The sequence below is a fragment of the Protobothrops mucrosquamatus genome, unplaced genomic scaffold, assembly GCF_001527695.2.
Source record: "Protobothrops mucrosquamatus isolate PMUCROS unplaced genomic scaffold, P.Mucros_1.0 scaffold1557, whole genome shotgun sequence".
NCBI lineage: Eukaryota > Metazoa > Chordata > Lepidosauria > Squamata > Viperidae > Protobothrops > Protobothrops mucrosquamatus.
In genome coordinates, this window is record NW_015387726.1 from 75,446 (window position 1) to 95,638 (window position 20,193).

The window sequence follows — 20,193 nt, forward strand, 5'->3', positions numbered from 1 at the left end:
TACTTTAAATTACAATAGGAGAATGGAATGAAAAGATTTTTATTTTATAAAACGATCTTTCTTCTGCTTCCAAGTGGATAACATTGCATACTGCAATTTTTAATTTTCATTTTTTTTTTTTTAAAAAAAAGGAACCTTCTCCTTTGGAAGTCTAGGCAAAAGCAGAAAGGGGAAGGTTAGATTTGAGGACTGGAGACGAAAACGCAGGGAGGTGGGAAAGTAAAACACTGCCATGGAGACACCAGTTCTGCAATGATGCCTACATTAACTTCCCACTGTTATAAAAACATTATGAACTGTGATGTTAAGCCGTACTTTATTTTATCAAGCATCCTAAGCAGAAAGATACTTCCTACCCTCATCAATAACTGAAAGCAATAGTCCATTTTGTTTCCTGTTGCACAGAAAATGGTATTCAAAAGTACAGTGCCTCAGATGTGTATATTTCAAAATTAATCAGTAAGATTAATTATGGGTCATAGACCTGTCTTTGCTTTCTTGAAAGCATTGTCTGCCCATATAATGTATTGCATGCATGACTTTATCAACTTCAGCACTACTTCAGTAGTCTTTTCCCAAACGAAAAGACCCTAGTGATGGGATCCAATTTCCTTGTCATGTCAGTTGCTTTTTTGATTTCTTTCCTGAACTAATAGGGTTAAAATTGTGCAAACCGAGATGTCCTTGTTTTCCAAATGATTGGAGTAAGTGTTATGAACTTTTTGATTATTCACTGAAGCAGCCCTTGTTTTTCCAGGCTTTTGCATTTCCGAGGATGGGGAGGGGAGAATTGTCTTTGTTTTAAGACCCCTCTTTAAAAAGCTTCAACAGTTCATACAGAAGCTACATGCAATATAGCAACGATGCTACATCATTCCCTTATGTCTTTTCCAACAGCATAGTTCATTTTATATCTCAAACCAACATATAAGGGGTGAAATATCAAATGGTATATACTAAAGCAGGGGTGGGAAACTATGCCCCCTTTATGATCTTGTGCACTTCAATTCCCAGAATTCCTGTACCAGCCATGTAAGCTGATGAATTCTGGGAGTTGAAGTCTACAGGTCACTGCTGTACTATATGAATCATTTCAACGACTCACCAAATTCACAAAGGTCACTTGCTTTGGAGTGAATGTTTTCTATACCATAAAATAAAAAATAAAAATATTACTTTGATATTCCAAATCAGGGTTATTCCTCCCAAGGAGATCACAACATATTAAAATAATTTATAATAACACATTACAAATAATATACCCACTCATGATACCTCAAATTATTATAGAAGTAAAGGATAAAAATATACCAGTGTAAAATAATATAAATATGTAAACTAGTAGAAAAATACATTATTTAAACAGTAGCATCAAATTGCAATTCCAGACTTAAGGACCATATTTTCTAAACAGTGCTACTGAAAAGTGGGCTTCAAAGTCTCTATAATTCGATTTGCTATAAGAGGGGAGTATGAGGTTGTTAGATAGATGTTAAACTCTGCATAAAGATTGTGTGTTTACAGGCTTTCCCATGGTTGAGGATCCTAGTTGTGTAGAGTTCCTAAGTATGGGAACAAGCCTGGGTATAGAGCCAGCTCTTGAGGGTCTTCCAGTACCCCAGGAGAATGGGCACCATCTATATCTTTGGAGAAATACTATTGCAGAGGATAAGGGCAGTGACAGAGTAGGCTGTCTTCTTCAGTCCCATAAGATGTCAATGTTTAAATAGAAGGAACCTGGAGTCCCCCTATGGACAGGGGCTATTGAAAGTACAGCTCATGTCCTGTTACATTATATTCTCTATAAGGATCCACGGACTCATTTTATAACTCATTACTGGTACAATACCTGGGAAATTCTGATCTCTTTTATGTGGAGCTGTTATTGTTGGATTAGCACAATGTTCTTTGAACATAGATGAATTCTGCTATAGTGTCTGTAAAATTAGGCAGACTTTGACCATCCATTGAAGATCACACCACTAACTGTAATATACTATTATGTCTTGTTCTGTTTTGTTTTATTTATTTTAATGTTTTAGTTTTTATTCTGGTCTGTGACCGTAATGAAAAATTAATTGACTTGGAATACACCCATTAGATGTAAATATATTGGATGAGCAGAAATGACTGGACATAATCACTCAGATAATCAGGCACTATGCCTGAAATTTTCAAATAGAACAAGTTTCAGCTCTTGGGATTTCTAGCAGTTCTCCTTTCTGACTAGAAAAAATATGAATTGAAGATCATGAATCTGAAGGATACCCAAATAAGGAAGTGGAAATGGCACATATCTGTAATATAGGAGATATGACTATCCCTAATGACAGCACAGCTTAACTTTTATTCTCTCTCAAGCGATTGGCATGGGTGTCTTCATTTAATTTTATACACAAACAATGTTGGAAGGTAGGTTAGGCATGAAACAATGACTGACACCTACCCCCCCCCCAAAGACCTAGTGAATCCTATGGCTGAGATTTGATGGGAAGCTGGGAAGTCCCAGTCCAACACTAGTAGCCAAACCATACTGGGTCAAGAACTGGCACCCAGAGAAAGAAGAATGGAATCTAAGCTGAGAGAGAAAAGGCATACAAAATAAAGAAGCCTTTGACAAGAAGATTATGGAAGAGGCAGTAAACAGAAAAAAATACAAAGAAAAAAGTGACTAGAAGGGATGGAAAAGAAATCTTGGAGGAGGTAACTATTTGAAGTAAAGAGTGTGAATGAAAGATGTTAAGAGTCATAGGTCAGCCATTGGAAAAAAATGGAAGAAAAGCAGAGGAAGAGATATTTGGCTATTGCTGAAGAAATGGAGAATATAAAAATATAGGCAGGGAAACATGCATACAGGGAAGATGACGGGTGAAAGGGCAGTTAGAGTTCAGTTCTGAAAGGAAAATTGAGATAAACCTTACATGAGGCCTCGTGAATATACAAAATTATATTGATATATTTATATAGGACTTCAAAGTAGCCTGCCATGGAATTCATGTTTTAAGGGTACATTTTATTGAAAACTTCCCGTCAAAATATCATTGAAATCTATTGCTACTTATTTTTATGCTGCTCCTGTTAATTTTAGTGGAGCTAGCACAGTTTTGTATGAAGTCTTGAGGTTCCTTGGCAATAATAACTTGCTTTCATCAATTCATTTATTTCTGTGTACCCTTTTCTGAAACATTATGCCCAGAGTCATTTCCAACACAGAAAGCTAGCAGGAATAACAAAGGATGTTAATCCCTGTGTTAATTTTTCTCTTTATGTCATGAAATACTTTGTTTTACTATTGTATTGAAGTTCATTATGTTGTGTTACATGCCTCCTCCTCCTCCTCCATTCTTACTGACCTCCTCTCCTTGTCCTCATCCCGATGTTTTACTTTTATTCCTTCAGAGTATCTCACTACCCTCCCCCTGTTTCACTTTTCTTGCAATTCCTATTCCCTCCTTTCTCCATAGCACCTTCCACAGTTCCTATTATGCACCAGGTAAGTGCCACCATGAGGAGCATCACACTGTCATGGCCTCAGCCAGAACAGCCCAATGGCATCATCCTGGACTATGAAATCCGTTATTATGAGAAGCTGAGCCGGATCTGCATCCCTGAGATTAGCAGCGCCATGGGCTCAAGACCAGCTACCGTAAGCTTGAATGCATTTCAGAGAAGGGAATTGGCTGGGCTGGTAATGGGAAAAGATGGAATTGAAACTGCCAGCTATTTTTAACATATCATGGAATGCCTGGTTTTGATTTAATCCAAAAATTAGATTGCAGATTTTCTGTGTTCACTCCAGCCTAAGATTCTGGCTATCACTGTGAAATTCTTATTTTATTTTAAATAGATTATCCCTACTGTGTCCTCTTTTCCACATAGCAATAAGGAACTCATGGGATAAACCTGACTTGGTTTTGTTTTTTTTAATATAGGTGAATGAGCTCTTTCTTTGTCAAATCTTCCATGATGACTTTCTAGTTTAATGAATTTTACCTGTTATTTGCCTTGTGATACACACCAGTAGATTGGGAATTCCCATCGTAAGCTACACTAAATCAATCTGCAAAAAAATATTTGCAACAGTAATTAATTGAAGCTGGGGCCTGCCCATTGGTTCCTACTTGTCTGCATTGTATATTTATTTCAGTCCCTGTGTTCTTGAATAAGGATTGTTTCTAACAACTAAAAGCTTGCTAGAAATGCCACTCTGCATCCTGGACTTATTTTGATGATGCTTGGATAGTATTTTGTGCACTGTATAACATTCCTTAATGTCTACACTTATCTCTTAAAAGCTATCTTGTAAGCTCCTGCTATCCTACAGATGACTCCTGTTTTATTACCTTGTAAGAGCTAGATAGATATAATCCGACACAGTTGGCTGTAGATTGAACTAGTTTTGCCCATGAGGCCCTGGGGTACAGTAAATGATATCCAATGCCAAGGAAGCAAGCATCAGCTGCCATGCTACTGTACAGGCCTGACAACCATGCCTGATGTTTAGAATTAGACAATCATCCAGACAGATGAAGGAATATTACAGGGCACAGTATTGTACTTGGTTGCATTTGTCACACTTGAAGCAGATCCTCTCACCTCAATGTTCAACTATATGGGGCGAAATGATACAGTCCAGAAGGAGAAAAAAGGCAGTTGGAGCATAAGAAAAATATATATGTAATGATCTTAAAATGAACAAAAAATTGGATAAATTGTTTTCTTCCAGATGCATTCAGCTATAGAGGGAAGTCTCCTACTCCATAGACCTGTTGCACAGATCACTGTGTGAATGTCAATTATTTAACTGGAATCACTTTTAGGCCTTGCTGCTCACCTTGCAGCATAGGAGAGGCCATATCCAGGAATTAATCTGAAAAGAGGATAAAATCAAAGTTTTGAGTCAGAAGCAAGATTTTCAGCCAAGTGTAACCAAAACCAATCTGTATGCTAAAAAGCTTGAGAAAGGATTCTAGTTTTGTTATGTCTTAGCTTTGTGCTTGAACTGTGATAGCTGTTCTATATCATTTTCATAGTCAAGTCATGCCAGGTGTAGAAGATAAGTATTTAAATATAGCTATGGTTTCTCTTATTCGGGCCATTTAGAAGAGTGAATAGCTAGAATAAACATATCTGCTGAATATTAAATTTGTTACCTAAGAATTAAAAGCCATTGCGTTGTATTTTGATTTTGCAGAAAAACATGTAGATATTTCTTATTTACTTACACAGTAGGCACACCTCCACTGCAAGTTGCACAAGTACCACAATTTTCTCATTAATTACTTATTATTTGTAGTTATTTTCATTTATACTAATGCATAAATACAGAAGGACAGAATCAAAATGGATTTGAGTAATATTAATATGTAAAACCCTAACTTCCTTGCTGAAATCTTTAGCTTTCCCAATCAGGAAGCCTCCATAGGACTTGTCACAATTCCCATTAAATATGTGATTTGCTAAGATTTATGGAAGTTACAGCTTTAGAATGTCCCCAAAACCCAATTTCAATTTGTTTTAGATAGCTAAAAAATAGCCCTCTGCTTATCCTCATTCCATCCTATTCATTAAGAAGTGGAAAGCAAGAAAAAAGTTGGCAATTGGGATTGACGTTTTTAACCAACATCTTAGTTGATACTGCAAATAATGTTGCTTCTTCCCTCATACCTTCTCCTTCATTTGTTTTTTACTGAAGGACCACAATGAGTACAACTCCTCTATGGCCAAAAGTCAGACCAACACTGCACGAATTGATGGCCTCCGGCCTGGGATGGTTTATGTAGTGCAGGTGCGGGCTCGGACTGTGGCTGGCTATGGGAAATACAGTGGAAAAATGTGCTTCCAAACTCTGACAGATGGTGAGTGCCTTTGAAATTGAGGGAAGTTGGTTGCACCCCCTGTCAAATTCCCACATTGCAATTGAATTAAATCAACTTGTCTGTTCAAACCCTTCTGTGGGGGTTAGCATGGCAAGATCAAGTGATTTACATAAAAGTGTGATTTATTGTCAGTTGGAGGGCTAATCTGGCTGAAATTCCTCTACTTCTTCCTCCTCTTCTTCCTCCTCCTTACTAGTCTTTCTGGCTCTAAAAGAACCCCCCCTCCCACACACACACACAAACACACACAAACACACACTTCTTAGGAAGAGCTAAGACCAAGTCTGTGTTGGAACACCAAAATGCATAATAGTAGGTTATCAAGGATTTGGGCATGAACAGAGAAACATTTTTTTTAAAAAAAGTTGAGTGCAGATTTTAAAGGGTGTGGAATGGATGAACTTAAATGTACAGGAATACATGGAGTTTATTTATGATGGTCATTGTCAGATATTTTCTTAAAAATGGACAAATAACATGTCTTTTTCCATGCCCTGCTGCCCAAGAAAGGAGTATATTTTAAAATGTTTTGTGCTTAAGGGTTAGTTGCATTTGATTCGTCGCATTTTAAAAGCAATTGGAAATAGCTGAGCTCTTAAAAAAAAACACTAGGGGAAGTGTCTAAGAAGGTCCCTTATATTAGAGAGGTATGCATACAAATCTTTTTAAAAATATTAAAAGATGTTGGGACTGAATATTTCACAATAATGCTGTGTGTCAGAATTAAAGGTCTCAGTAGGTACTTTCTAGGTTTATGGCCCATATATGTATAGTGTCTTAGTAATGTATAAGTAAGAAAAATCATTTTTGAAAATATACAGAAGGAAATAGAAAATATTTAGATGGATCAATAAGCCAACAATTGATCAGTTCATCCTGCACCTATAGACCTCTGAAATACAGTAATTTTTATAGGTTTTATAGGATACTTATGTTTCAAATGAATCATAATTATTTGCAAAGTGACCAAAATCATACTTTAAGCATACATAATTCATTTCCAGAGACTACAAGGTAATTGGAAACACCAAAATATAAAACAAAATTTTGTAGTACACTGTAAGAGCTGAAGAGCTGCAATTATTCCCTGGTTTTAAAGAAAGCCATGGAATGTTGTTGATTCAGAAAGACAAAGAAAAGCCTTGAATTTAAACCCTAACACAGGCGTAGTCAACCTTGGCTCTTTTATGACTCGTGGACTTCAATTCCCAGAATTCCTGAGCCAGCTTAGCTGGCTCAGGAATTCTGGGAGTTGAAGTCCACGAGTCATAAAAGAGCCAAGGTTGACTACTTCTGCCCTAACATATATCAGAGAGAGCTCTAGATTGCTGTGAACTGCAGTAGACAGATTTTCTCTACAATAAAACAATTATCTACCCATGGAAGTCTGTGAAATTTCTATTGTTACCTAGCAACAGATTATGGGATAGAATTTCTGGAGAGTGGAAATGTATTGATACGCTTAGGAGAGACATGTGTTGTACACTAAATGTCATCTTCCAGGTACAATGGACTAAAATGCTCATCGTCCACACTTACCTGCCTAGAAGCTACTAACTTAGGAAATAATATTTTAGAAAAATTCTTACTCAGACTTATTCAAGTAAAAGTTGATTTGTGAATTATCTTGATAAACTTCATTACAGCTTTCTGAATTGGGGATAGGCAGATGTTTTAATTGCTTTAATTACATATACACAGAGATATATATCATACCAGCCCTTCCCTAAATAGTTTTTTTTTAAAAAAAAGGTTTAATAAGCTATTGAAATCAATAAAATGGCCACATGATAAAAATAGCAATAATGATAATCTACAAGATCAAATATTAAAAAAATAAAGTTCACTTACTATTTTCCCCTAAATCTAAGAGGGGAGGAAGGTGTTCTTTGCCTGGAGCTGAAAGGATTTTGGAGCAGATGTCAAATAAGTCTTTGTGATGACAGCATTCCAGGTATGAAAATCTGCATCTAAAGAAGTTGTTTGCTTGTTGCAATCTATCCTACTACTGCAAGCGTTCAGTTCTTATTTATTGTAAACCTATGTTGATTATGTGCTGCCATGTCATTGTTGACTGTTAGTGACAACACAGTTAGGTTTCATCTAGGATGGTCTGTCACTTACCTGGTCTTTCCAATAGTGCACTCATCACCACTGTAACCAAGTCTGTCTATCCATCTTGCTGCTGGTCATGCTCTTCTTTTCTTTCTTTCCTTCCATCTTTCCCAGCATTACAGTCTTCTCTAGAAGTTTGGTCTTCGTCTGAAGTAGAATAATTTAAGCCTAGTCATCAGTACCTTGGGTTGATTCTGTTCAGTGATCCATTCATTTGTTTTCTTGACTGTCTACCATATTATCAAGACTCTGCCAATATCGAAGTTCAAAAGCATCAATATTCATCCTATCCTGATTCTTCAAAGCCCTGATCACTATTAGTATAGATACATGGCTGCATTTGAATAGTTTTCCAAGATCTTCATAGCTGCTGTACCAAGTGGTAATATGTGACCTATTTCTTAACCGCTTGTTCTCTAACTGTTGACAGTTGATCCTAAAAAGCGAAAGCAATCCACCACTTGGATACCTTCATTGTCTGTTCTAGCTGGTTGGTTAGTCCCACTTTTTCATTATGTACCTTGAGTTTTATTATGAGAGCTTGCAGAACCTCTGTATTTTGGGGCATTGGTATAGTTCAAGTTATTGAAGTTTCTTCCTCCAATTTTAGTACTAAGTTAATCATCCAATCTAGCTTTCCTTAATGTACACAGCAAATAGACTGAATAAATAACAGAAGACTATATAGCCGTGTTGCATTCTTTTCCCACTCTGGAGTCAATATATTTCTCCATGTTCTGTCTGTACAGTGACTTCTTGACTGGTATTTAAGTTTTTCACAAGGAAAATGAGATGTTCTGGGATCCCCGTTTTTCTAAGCACATTTCATGGTTTAATATGATCAAAGGCTTTCCTTAATTAATGAAATGCATATTTAGTTCTTTTTGGTGTTCTTTGGCTTTCTCAATTATCCTGTGCACATCAGCAATATTGCCTTGTGTTCCTGTGCTTTTTCTAAAACCAGCTTGAGCATCTGGCACCTCTTTTTTCATGTAGGGTTTTAATCTGCATTGTTGATCCTAAGCATTATTTTATTAGCATGTGAAATGAAGGATATTGCACAAGAGTTGGCACACACACTGTTAAGTCTCCCTTTTGGGTGGGGTTTTGTTATGTAGACTGATCTGTGTCTTTCTTCATATTTGCTGGCATAGTTTCTTACTTTATTTATTCTTTTTCTATTTCTTTCCATATTTCCATTGGTATGTCATTAGTCTTGTAACCTTTCAATTTGATAATGAGTGCTGGTCACCTAATAGAGGTTCCTGTAAGTAGGAATTATTTTATAAGTTATCTTGGATGCTGACATCTCTACTGTATAGTACAAGTAGTCCTGTATTTACAACAGCATATAGGACCGTAATTTCTGTTTTGTGAGAAAGGGTCAGGGAGGATGTACAAGAGGCGCAACACAGGGAGGCTTCAAGAGGTGCACAAGAGGTCAGGGAGGGTGTGTGCAAGAGGTGTGTGTTTGGAGGGTGCAAGAGGATTACCATATGGATTGGGAAAGGTGAGGGAGGGTGTGTGAGAGGTGCCATATGTACTGGAAAAAGTATGCAAAGGTGTGAGAAAGATCAGGGAGTGTGCATGGGGGTGACTGACTGACATGGTGTGAGTGGTATGGAGCAGAAGGGGGGTGCATAAGTGGGAGAGACTTACTCCAGTGATTTGTGACCTTCTCTGCCAGCTTCCCCATTTACTATCTGGGGAAGCCAGCAGGGAAGATTGCAAATGGCAATCATGTGATCACATGGTGCTTATCAACTGATTGTAGGTGTGAATGGATTGCCAGGCATTCTGATCACATGACCACAGGGTGCGGAAAAATCCAGAACTCATTTAGCATCATTGCAACTTAGAATGGTCACTGACCCAATGGTCATAGGTTGAGGACTACCTGTATTTCAGTATACTTCTATTTATTATTTATTTGTGTCCTGCCATTTTGTTTTTACAAATAACTCCCAACAAACCTTCCTCTAAATAACTCCCAACAAACCTTCCTCTTCCTATTTTCCCCACAATAATCCTGTGAGGATGAGTTGGGCTAAGACTGGACCAAGGTCACCCAGCAGGCTTTCATGGCTAAGGAGATCAGAATTCATGGTCTTCCCAATTTCTGGCCTGGTACCTTAACCACTAGACCAAACCAGACAAAAATTTATTTTGATCTCCTTTGAATTGATTATTATCTGTTCACTGACATCCATTAGTACTGCAGTTCTCAACCAGCAGCCGTATCATCTCCTGTGGGACCTAGGGTATTTTAATGAAGACACAGATGAAAAACATGAAATGGGATGGGGGCATGACACATGTCGAGGGGGGTCATAGAAAAGCCAAGTGCATTATACTGCAAATACGACCTTGTTGATGCCAGAAAATGTATCAGATTATTATCTAATGTGTGTATCTGGTAATGAGACATGGATGTAGAGTAGGGTGGAGGCCACAGGAGACAAAGAAAGTTGGAAATATGCCTTGGATTTTTTTAAATCCCAGGCATCTATTCTAAATCTATTCCGTGCGGCCGGCCTGGCATAGTTTGATTATGTTTTAGTGGGGGTTTTGAATGGGGTATTTTTAGAGCAGGCCTGTTATTTAATTTGTTTTTAGAACAGAAATTTGTGTATATTTATCGTGGTTTTTATTATCGCCTGTTCACCGCCCTGAGTCCCGTAAGGGAGATAGGGCGGTATATAAATTCAATAAATAAATAAATAAATAAATTAAAAAAGTCAGGAAATGCTGCATTATACCAATTTGAGGTTGGAACCTCTGAGTTCAGATATTTTTTCAATAAACTTTCTTGTTTTTTATGCTGTTTCCATGTTCAATGCCTTTATAGATGTTATTGTAATATTGGTTCTTGCCTCATGAAAACATTCTCTGAATCTCTTGTTAAGTTCTTTTGGGACATTTTTGTCTTTCTTGGCTCTGGCTTGTCTTCTTGACAATTTCTATGGTTATATTCTGACATCAAATTTGCTTTCTTCTGTTTCTTCACTTTTGGCAGTCTCTTTTTACATTCATCCTTAACGACATTAAATTCATTCCACAGGAAATGTAGGATTATTCAGATATTGCCGCACATTCTACACATTTTATCATGAACTGGATGCTTTTCAAAAATATTCTAAAACTGGATCTCAGTGTAATACATTACTATAATCAGTGTCCTTGCGAATGTAATAATTAATGTGACTATTAATTGCACAATAATTCAAAAGTATGTTGATGGAAAAAAACAAGTATATATTGACCTCTATTGGCCTCTTTAAGTTTTTAGCAAATGAATAAACCTGTTTTAACCTTTTAATTAATATATATTATTGTCCCACATCATAATGTCATAACACAGGTGGTTCCCCTCTAAAGTACTTTTACATAGTTTTGCTTCATAAGCCTAACTGTAACACAGAGTCCACTGTCCTTGAGCAATGTCTAACTAAAGAAATGGGAAGCATGTGTGCATCAATTGCTAACTGAAGAGATGAGCCGTTTGTAAAATATATTTCCATTTTACTTAGACAATTAGACAGGCAAAGAGAATATTCTGCCCGAAACATAAGCAGCTAATTGAAATCTAACAAGAATGGATACTGTATTATTAAATAATAATTGATTGTTAGATGGGAATTTGTTCAAAATTAATGCATCAGGCAGGAGATAAAGCAGATACCAGTAATTAGCTTCAAATGAGAATAAGAAAATTAAAAGGAGGTGTGAAATTTTCTGTTTGTATGAATTTAGTTTAAGCTATTAAGTATTCATGCCAGAATTATTAGAAGATAAGCAGTAATGTTAATCAAATTAATTTATTGTCTACCAGTCCATTGAGGTAAGGTGGGAGCAAGTAGACAATACTTTATCTGAATAATTTCTTGAAGAAGCCAGAGAATGTTACAAGGGATATTATTTCCTAGAGTTTTATATTAAGTATCAGTCCTGAATTTCAGGGCAAGCAGAAACCATCAATTCAGATATAATGGCAAACTAAAGTTTGCCAAAATGTAGAAATTAATCAGTACTTGTGATAAAAAGACAGAAGGGTAGACATCTAAAATATGATTGATATTATTAATAGAATGAACACTTATAAAGCATTCTTTCCAATCCCATCAATGCCTTCAATTTAGAACACAATATATGTAGCTCAAGATGGAGTCCTTGGTGCTCTCTGAGGGTTGTTTGTTTACAGATGTTTCATTCCTCAGCTAGGTAATATCATGAGTGTAGAGTGAGTGTAGAGTTGCTGCCTGCTAGTATACTATATGTACTAGCTTAACTTCCATAGAGTAAGCTATTATACAGAAATAGGTAGCAAACTCTACACTTACTGCACTGATGATGTTACCTAGCTGGTTAATTAAATGTCCAAGCAAATAACCAAGCTCAGAGAACATCAAGAATTCCATAGGCTTTAACTTAATTGTAAAATCTGTTCTCCAGGTTGTGTTTTCCTAGTGTTAATGCTAAATATAGTTGGAAGAAAAGGAGGAGGAGGTTGCAATCAAACCTGAGTTCCATTAACTAAAAAATTATTTTCAGGATATGAAAGGATCTACTCTAATAGTTTTGGTAGTGAATACTGGGGTTTAAAAAGGGAACCACCGATTAAATTTCCTGATTTGCCATGCACCTCCATGGGTTGTCTTGAACCAAACACTGCTTGTTAGCTTATCTCATTTCACAAACAGTAGGGTAAAATGCAATTACCTGTGTATGCCGTCCTGGAAGAATAGGAGGATACCAGTCTCATCAATAAATAATCAGGATGTATTATTAACTGTGGAAGGTGTATATCAGCAGGCAGGAAAATTACAAAACTACTTATTTTTTCCCCCCCAGATGACTACAAGTCAGAACTGAGAGAACAACTGCCATTGATTGCTGGCTCTGCCGCAGCAGGGGTCGTCTTCATTGTCTCCTTAGTGGCTATTTCAATTGTTTGCAGCAGGTATTATTTGCCCCATTAGCCTTTTCTTTCCATTCCAAAGGTGAACTTTCCCAGAGGTGATAGCAGAAATGCATAAATGTTCAGCAGGATACTTTTGGCAAAACTAATGATCTGCAGTGATTGCCCAGAAAACATCCCACAAACGAATGGATGTGCCAGTGGACATAGATTGTTTTTTTGCAAAAAAACATATGTGCCAGAAAATATTTACATGTCAGAAAGCTCCAGGAATGCACCTCTGTTGAGAATACCAAATCAAAAGAAACCAAATTACCTAGATAACTCTCTTTTTTTGGGGGGGCTGCTTTTAGGAAACTTGTCTCCCAAGGCCAAACTGCCTTCTAATGTTTGCCCTCAGCTTAATCTTGTCCAAATGATTCTCTTCTTGGTCTCCCACAGAGGATATTTATGGTATGTTAGCCTTCTGTTGGCTACTATGGTGCAATAAATGGGTGTTTGCTATTTTCATTGTCTTTTTGCTTCTTGATCCTATATTATCCACCTACACAAAAGGTTATTTTATTAATGATAGTTTTTACCACACTGTAAGTCTGTTTTATTTAGTTTTAATTGTATGGTGTAATTGCAAACCACTGAAAATGTATCTGACATAGGGTGGTTACTAAAAATGTAAGAAATTACTAAATCGTTCTAGTAAATCATATTAAATTTTGAAGGGCAGTATCAGAAAATAACTCTGTTAACTGTTGGCCAAAAACAGCCCACAGTGGTAGTTTTCTACAAAGTGCATTTCAGGAGCATTCATAGGAAAATACAGGTTGTCCTCGACTTAAGAACAGTTTGTTTAGTTACAACGACACTGAAAAAAGGGACTTATGACAATTTTTCACAATTATGACCTTTGCAGCATCCCCAGGGTCATGTGATCAAAATTCGGATGCTTGGCAACTGGTTCATATTTATGACAGTCACAGCATCCCGGGGTCAAGTGATCGCCTTTTGTGACCATCTGGCAAGCAAAGACAATGGGGAAGCCAGATTCACTTAACGATCATGTTACTAATTTAACAAATGTAATGCTTCACTTAATAACTGTGGCAGGACAGGTCATAAAATTGGATAAAACTCACTTAACAAATGTCTCACTTAGCAACATAAACTTTAGGCTTAATTGTGGTCATAAATCAAGGACTTACCTGTATTAAATTAGTTAAGAAGTTGAGTGTGACCGTATTTCTGTCCTTTGTACACGTGTTCATGTTGTGTGCGTCCACATAGGAATGAGGCTCCAGTCACACATTCATGCTTGACATCTTGACTGACTTTACTCCAATCCTCTTGCAGATACCCCTGATACATTTCTGGAATGGGTTCTCTAAAGTAGGACTCATTTTCATTTGTGATCAGCTAATCGACTTTGCAATGCTAATACGCCCACTAAGGACCTAGGGGTGTATTTGTAGATTATGTTGAGCCATAATGTGGTTTGCATTGCTTTGATTTACAGATTATATGCAGCCGGCTGCTGTGCATTGTAAACTTGTAAGTTCAGGAAAGAGGTGCACAATGTGAAACCTCCTTTGGGTATGCCCCTAAAGTCTTTTGAAATGTTTTGTTCAATGTATATATTCATATGTGAGAAGGGAATTAAGTAATTTTTATTTAAATTTAAATTACTTAAATACAGTTTACGTGCAATATATTAAACACATACAAACTGTACTTAAGTAAATTCATTTAATTAAATCAAAAAAAGTTATGCCCTGGTTCTGCTTACATTTTAGCACCCAAGGACCAAATGCAGCCTTAGCCTGAAAAATGTAAACATCCTGCCTCTTATTATGTGTGAATTCAGCCGTTGTGGTTTATTCAACAAACTATAGGTAGAACCAAATTTTCATTACATCTGAAATAAGCCCTTTAATGGGATGTGCATTTATTAAAGGAAAAATATAATCCTGGCTATATTGTATTGCTATCTTCCAGGGAAAGTAAATGGTATCTTACTTAATCAGGACAGAGACAGATGGATTAGATCAGCCACAGCAGAAGACAGCAAGAAATAGAATCATGGATTGGTTTAAATTAATCCTTTTGCCTGAAATTAGCCCATAAGAGTAACAGATACTGTTTTAGTAATCTATTCATTGATCCTTATGTGGACAGCTATGATCTGGGATATGATCACCTTCTCCCCCTAGATAGGAGCTGTCTATAGCAGATGGAAAAGAACCTTACTGTCATATTACAGACTCAGACTTTTCTTAAGATGGTTAAGTATAGTTTCTGCTGATGGTTCCTTCTCTCAGTCAGAAGCCGATGACAAAGCCATAAACACAGAACTGATTTTTCTTTCCCTACAGAAGCAAGCTGAGTCTTATCCTCATCAGATTCTTCTGATGGCAATATGATAGAGCTAGAATTACATAGTACTTGGTCTATAGCTGCAGTTCTCAATTCAGAGCCATATGCCCCCCCCCAGGATATTTCAAGGAGGCCACATACAAAAAAACATAATGGGGGGCACAGAATGAGCCAAGGGGAGACACAGAAAAGGAAAGAATATTATACTGCAAGTACTTTTTGGTAATAGGTCCTAGACCAGAGTGTATATGCAGGGGACATAGGAGAAAAACAATATTGGAAGGGGACCCCAGGTATTAGAGAAGTGGCGTGTTTATACAATCACTGCCTCCAAATGCTTTTCAAAATGTGCACAGCCTTGGAATTTGAACATAATTTGAACTGATGTTTACTTTTTATTTTCCTAGGAAACGAGCATATAGCAAAGAGGCAGTATACAGTGATAAGCTACAGCATTACAGTACTGGTAGAGGTGAGTGCACTAAGCCATCTGGAAGGTTATAGATGGGCCAGGAAAGTTGTAAGTACTTTGTTGTAAGGCTTTGACAATAGTCATATCTTTTAATGGCCTGGTTTGGAGTTGAGATGAAGACTGAAAAATACTTTGGGGGGGGGGGCTTGCCGGGAAGGAAAAAAGGAAGGAAAAAATGGATGCTAGTCAAAAACAGATATATTATTTTAAGGTTGCTACAGTTCCCTTATGTTAGAAACAGTTTATAAATTTTGGCCAAAAAGAATGCTTACAAGCCTTTTGGGCAGAGAACAGAGCAAACATGGTACTATCAGAATTTCCTTTGCAGATGCTCAACAGAACTAATTAATAACAGAGAGCATAGAAACTGGGTAAATGAAAGGATTCACAAAAAAGCCCTGAAGGAAATCCTTAACCTCAGAAGATAAGGCTTCTCTGCTGGCATTTGTTTAGCTAGATATTTGAAGTAGGTTTTAGAACACTTTTTACCCAGCTTCATTTAGGGAAAATGAAAAGCCAAGCTATACAGCACTTGTTGCCATATGCTCCTGGGCCAGTTGTTTATTTGAAATAAGAGGCTGTCATCAACCTTTCTGCAAATATCCATGGAACACAGAACTTCACATAGCTCACCTGAAATGGGAGCTTGTTACAGAATACAGTAAGGGCAGTTGTATTTGTGCCAGTCATCATTTGATTGGCAAGCAAAAGCAAGATCTTGGAAGAAAGTATAAGCAAAACTTTGTATCTTATTCAATCTAAAAATACTTTGTCCAAATGCATTGATTTATCAGTGACAGTGAAATGTTGGAAAATGTTCTTATGTCCTGTTTCATAAAATATCACATTCCTATTGCTTCGTGAATTCAATCTGGGTCATGGAAAGCAGTTCAGTTTTTATATAATGAAGGTTCTTTTTAATATATTAGGAAAGTGAGTAGGATAATCACAAGCCTAACCACCAAATAGTTACAGCCTACCTACACATGCTTTATTTGCTTACAGGGTATACAGAGCCAGCTGCAAACAATTATATTTGATAGTTCCCAGGTGTTTGGGGAAAATCTCTAACACAAACATGCATAACTCTTTGGGGTTCTATAGATTACAGCCATCAGCAATACCTAAGTAAACCTCAGCCAAATCAGGAAATGAGATAAAAGGTAGGAAACCAAATTGGGAGCAGCTGAAATCCAATTTGCACAGTAGAGGCAGTCTCCCAGACATTTTATTTCTTTAAAAAAGACAATGTGAGCCTAAAATGTAGGGGAGAACATCTTTATTATTATTCAAATGAATGGACCAGAATATGCTACTGTATCGTGATAGTAAAAGTTAATCAAATGAATATTAAAGTGAAACAGAATTAAAGCTTCATAGAAGCTTTTGTATTTGCTGACCTTCAAATTGTATTCTAAGATTTTGAATGTAGCTTAGCTGTAAATTCTGCTTGAAATTATATAGGCCAGCATAGCTTGCTGTTGAGAATCTAATGATTTTAAACAAATTGAAATTGCTTTAATAAGAACAATATAATAAGAACAGCTTCTTATTAATAATAGCTTCTTTTCCAAGTCTCTAGAATTAATGTGGTAAATATGAAAATACTGTAGAACCTAACCATTTACTTCTTTCAGATTATTACTACAGGCACTTTTTTAAAATTGACAAAAATGTCTAGTTTAAAAGTTTTAGATCAGTTTACACTGATGTATTAGCTTTCTAGCAAATATATTATTTCTGTGATCAAAATATTTTTGTAGATCATGCTTGATTTTTTTTATCTGATTTTTTTTTAACTAAGCAGAAGCAATATTATATAACTATGTTTCTAAAGTAAACATAAGACTGAACATGGGGACAGATTATATGAGGGTCCAATTTGAATGAGATGGAGATGAAATGGTGCTGCTAAATGTCTGAAATGGAGTTTTGATGAGTAGTCTTTGAAGAATTGCAATCAGCTATGAAACTTTCTACTTACAGTGGGCAATCAACGGGCTGTTCCTCTGAAATTCTGTGCTATAACTTAGAGGTCCCCAACCTTTTGGGCACCAGGCACCAGTTCCGTGGAGAGAAGTTTTTCCATGGACCGGAGGATGCGTGGTTTTGTGTGCTGCCTGCATCTCGCGGATGGGGCTTTGCTTGTTTGTGTGGACTGATTGCTGGCATGCCGCGGCCTGGTACTGGTCCACGGACCAGGGGTTGGGGACCCCTGTTGTAACTGATATTTCTAAGGAATGTACCCAAAGAGAATGCTACAGCACATGTCATACATTCATTAGCAGAATATACGTTAAATTATATTTTGTTGCAACCTCAGGAAAAAAATAGTTTAAAAGAATGTGAGGACTGGACAACTTTAATTCTCATTACCATTACCTCCTTTCAGTGTTAGTTTGTCTTATCTGGAGCAAAGAAAATGGGGTATGAGAGATTTGTGACTGGTTTTCAGCCTTGCTCCTTTCTTTTCTGAATTAATAATGAGAGATTTTTTACAAAAACCTGCAGCATGGATGGGACGATGTATGTTAACCCTTCTCCGTGAACATTCCCTAATGTCATATTCTTTCCCCAAAGTAACTCCATGGCTAATAGAATAACTCTTCAGTAAAGGCAGAAAGGTAGATCCAATTTCCTTATTTGCTAAGTTTCTAATCTCCTGCTGACCCCTGTTTTACTTTATTTTGCTCCATTTTTTTTTAAAAGTAACATATAAGAGAAAAGAAAACATCCAGATCACCTTCATCAATATCAATGAAATAGTCATGCATAAAAGCCACCTTCTTTGATTGGCCATGTGGATATTGCTTGACTCTCTTCGCTTTAGCCAGATAGCCTATGATCATAAAATTACTTAAAATAAGATCCCCTTACACCTTGACATTTTCTGTTGGAGTGGTCAGTAAGAAATAAAGATTTTCACAATAATTTTATAATTAACTTCATATTGGGAAGTTTTCAGCTATTACTCATAAGTTTAGGATATTTAGGCCCAACCAGGATCTGGTTGAAAAGCTTTTTTTCTGAGAAACTCAGATACCTTGTATTTTGATGGAAATATGGAATACATAATGCATTAAATGAATAAATGGAATCAATATTTCCCAAATATCTAGAAATGTTTTCAACATTAAGCTACTTGTATTGTTATGAACAATTGAATTTGAAAATGAATTTATGTAATATACATTGGAAAGTAAAATGTTAGAGAAATTATCCTTGATCAGGCTAATGGTGATCAGATTGATCAAGACCCTAAAATTCAGATAAATTAAAATAAATTGCCCAACAACTGAAGCAGACTGAGCTCCTTTCATGTATGTATGGATAGATATGAATATCAGTATGAATGTAAATGATGAAATGCTGGTAAAGCATTTATTATTTTTTTACAAAAAACGTACGGCAGCAAAGACACACAATATACTTTCTCTCCTATTTTCCCCACAACAACAATCCTGTGAGGTGGATTGGGCTGAGAGAGTGACTGGCCCAAAATCATCCATCTGGTTTTCATGCCTAAGACAAGACTTGAACTCATAGCCTCTGCTTATCATTAAACCAGACTGGCTCTTTGTTATTGTTTGCTGTCTATTAGATAAGTTAGTGTAACATTTAAATGGATAATGTTTTACTTGTTTCAATTTTATTCTTCAGACTTGCAGAGGTGGCCAAAAAAATAATAATATGTAAGAAACACATCACTGGGATAATGTTTCAATATATGTAGTAGCATAATGCATCAGTACAAAAACATAATTTAATGAGAATGTCCATCTCAGGTGGCTATTGATACTAGCATGAAAAAAACACTACACATAAGAATTATGAACTTTTTTTCATTGGCAATTTTTGTGTCAGGTTATACTCTTTACAACATGCATAATCTTCATATACTTTACATTCTGATACATTTGGATACTAAATGTATCAGAATAAAGAAAATAAAAATGTGTAGCCCTTCATTCACAGAATGGTGACATGGAAGAAGCAAAGTTAAAAGGCTACAGTGATTTCCAGAGAAAGTTACGTGAATATACATGTTAAAGATTAAAAATCTGGAGAGTCATTAACAAAAGAACACCGAGAAGTAGTTTCCCTGATCCAAAGAGATTGAAAAAGTTTTCATGGAGTAATCATTTGCTGAAATAAAGCATTTTGCAAATTCCAGTAGGAATATTTATAGAAGAGAAGGAAAATATTATAGACAGTTATTGTTTTGCTATCAGTTATTGTTAAGTACTCATAAAAACAGGATATTGCCCTTAAAAAGCCCTAAGCAATCTAAAACTGAGGAAATGCATCTTTCTGTTGATTATCATCTGTTGGTGATACAGAAGTGTGCAATCTTTGAAGTACCAAAATGTTTTCCTTTGGCAGAATGGAAAAGCTGCTAATTCTCAGCATGATAAAAGAACAAAGCTTCTGCTATCAGCTAG

General features: G+C 36.4%; 1 protein-coding gene across 1 annotated transcript in view; it reads left to right on the plus strand.

The window, feature by feature from the left end:
• The window catches only part of LOC107293267 (ephrin type-B receptor 1), a 59,651-nt gene that overhangs the window by 21,986 nt on the left and 17,472 nt on the right, over positions 1-20,193 (plus strand). The window contains exons 3-6 of the mRNA XM_029285353.1: positions 3,465-3,646; positions 5,696-5,858; positions 12,846-12,954; positions 15,687-15,751. Of these exons, the coding sequence (XP_029141186.1) occupies positions 3,465-3,646; positions 5,696-5,858; positions 12,846-12,954; positions 15,687-15,751 (519 nt within the window). The remainder of the gene's footprint in view (positions 1-3,464; positions 3,647-5,695; positions 5,859-12,845; positions 12,955-15,686; positions 15,752-20,193) is intronic.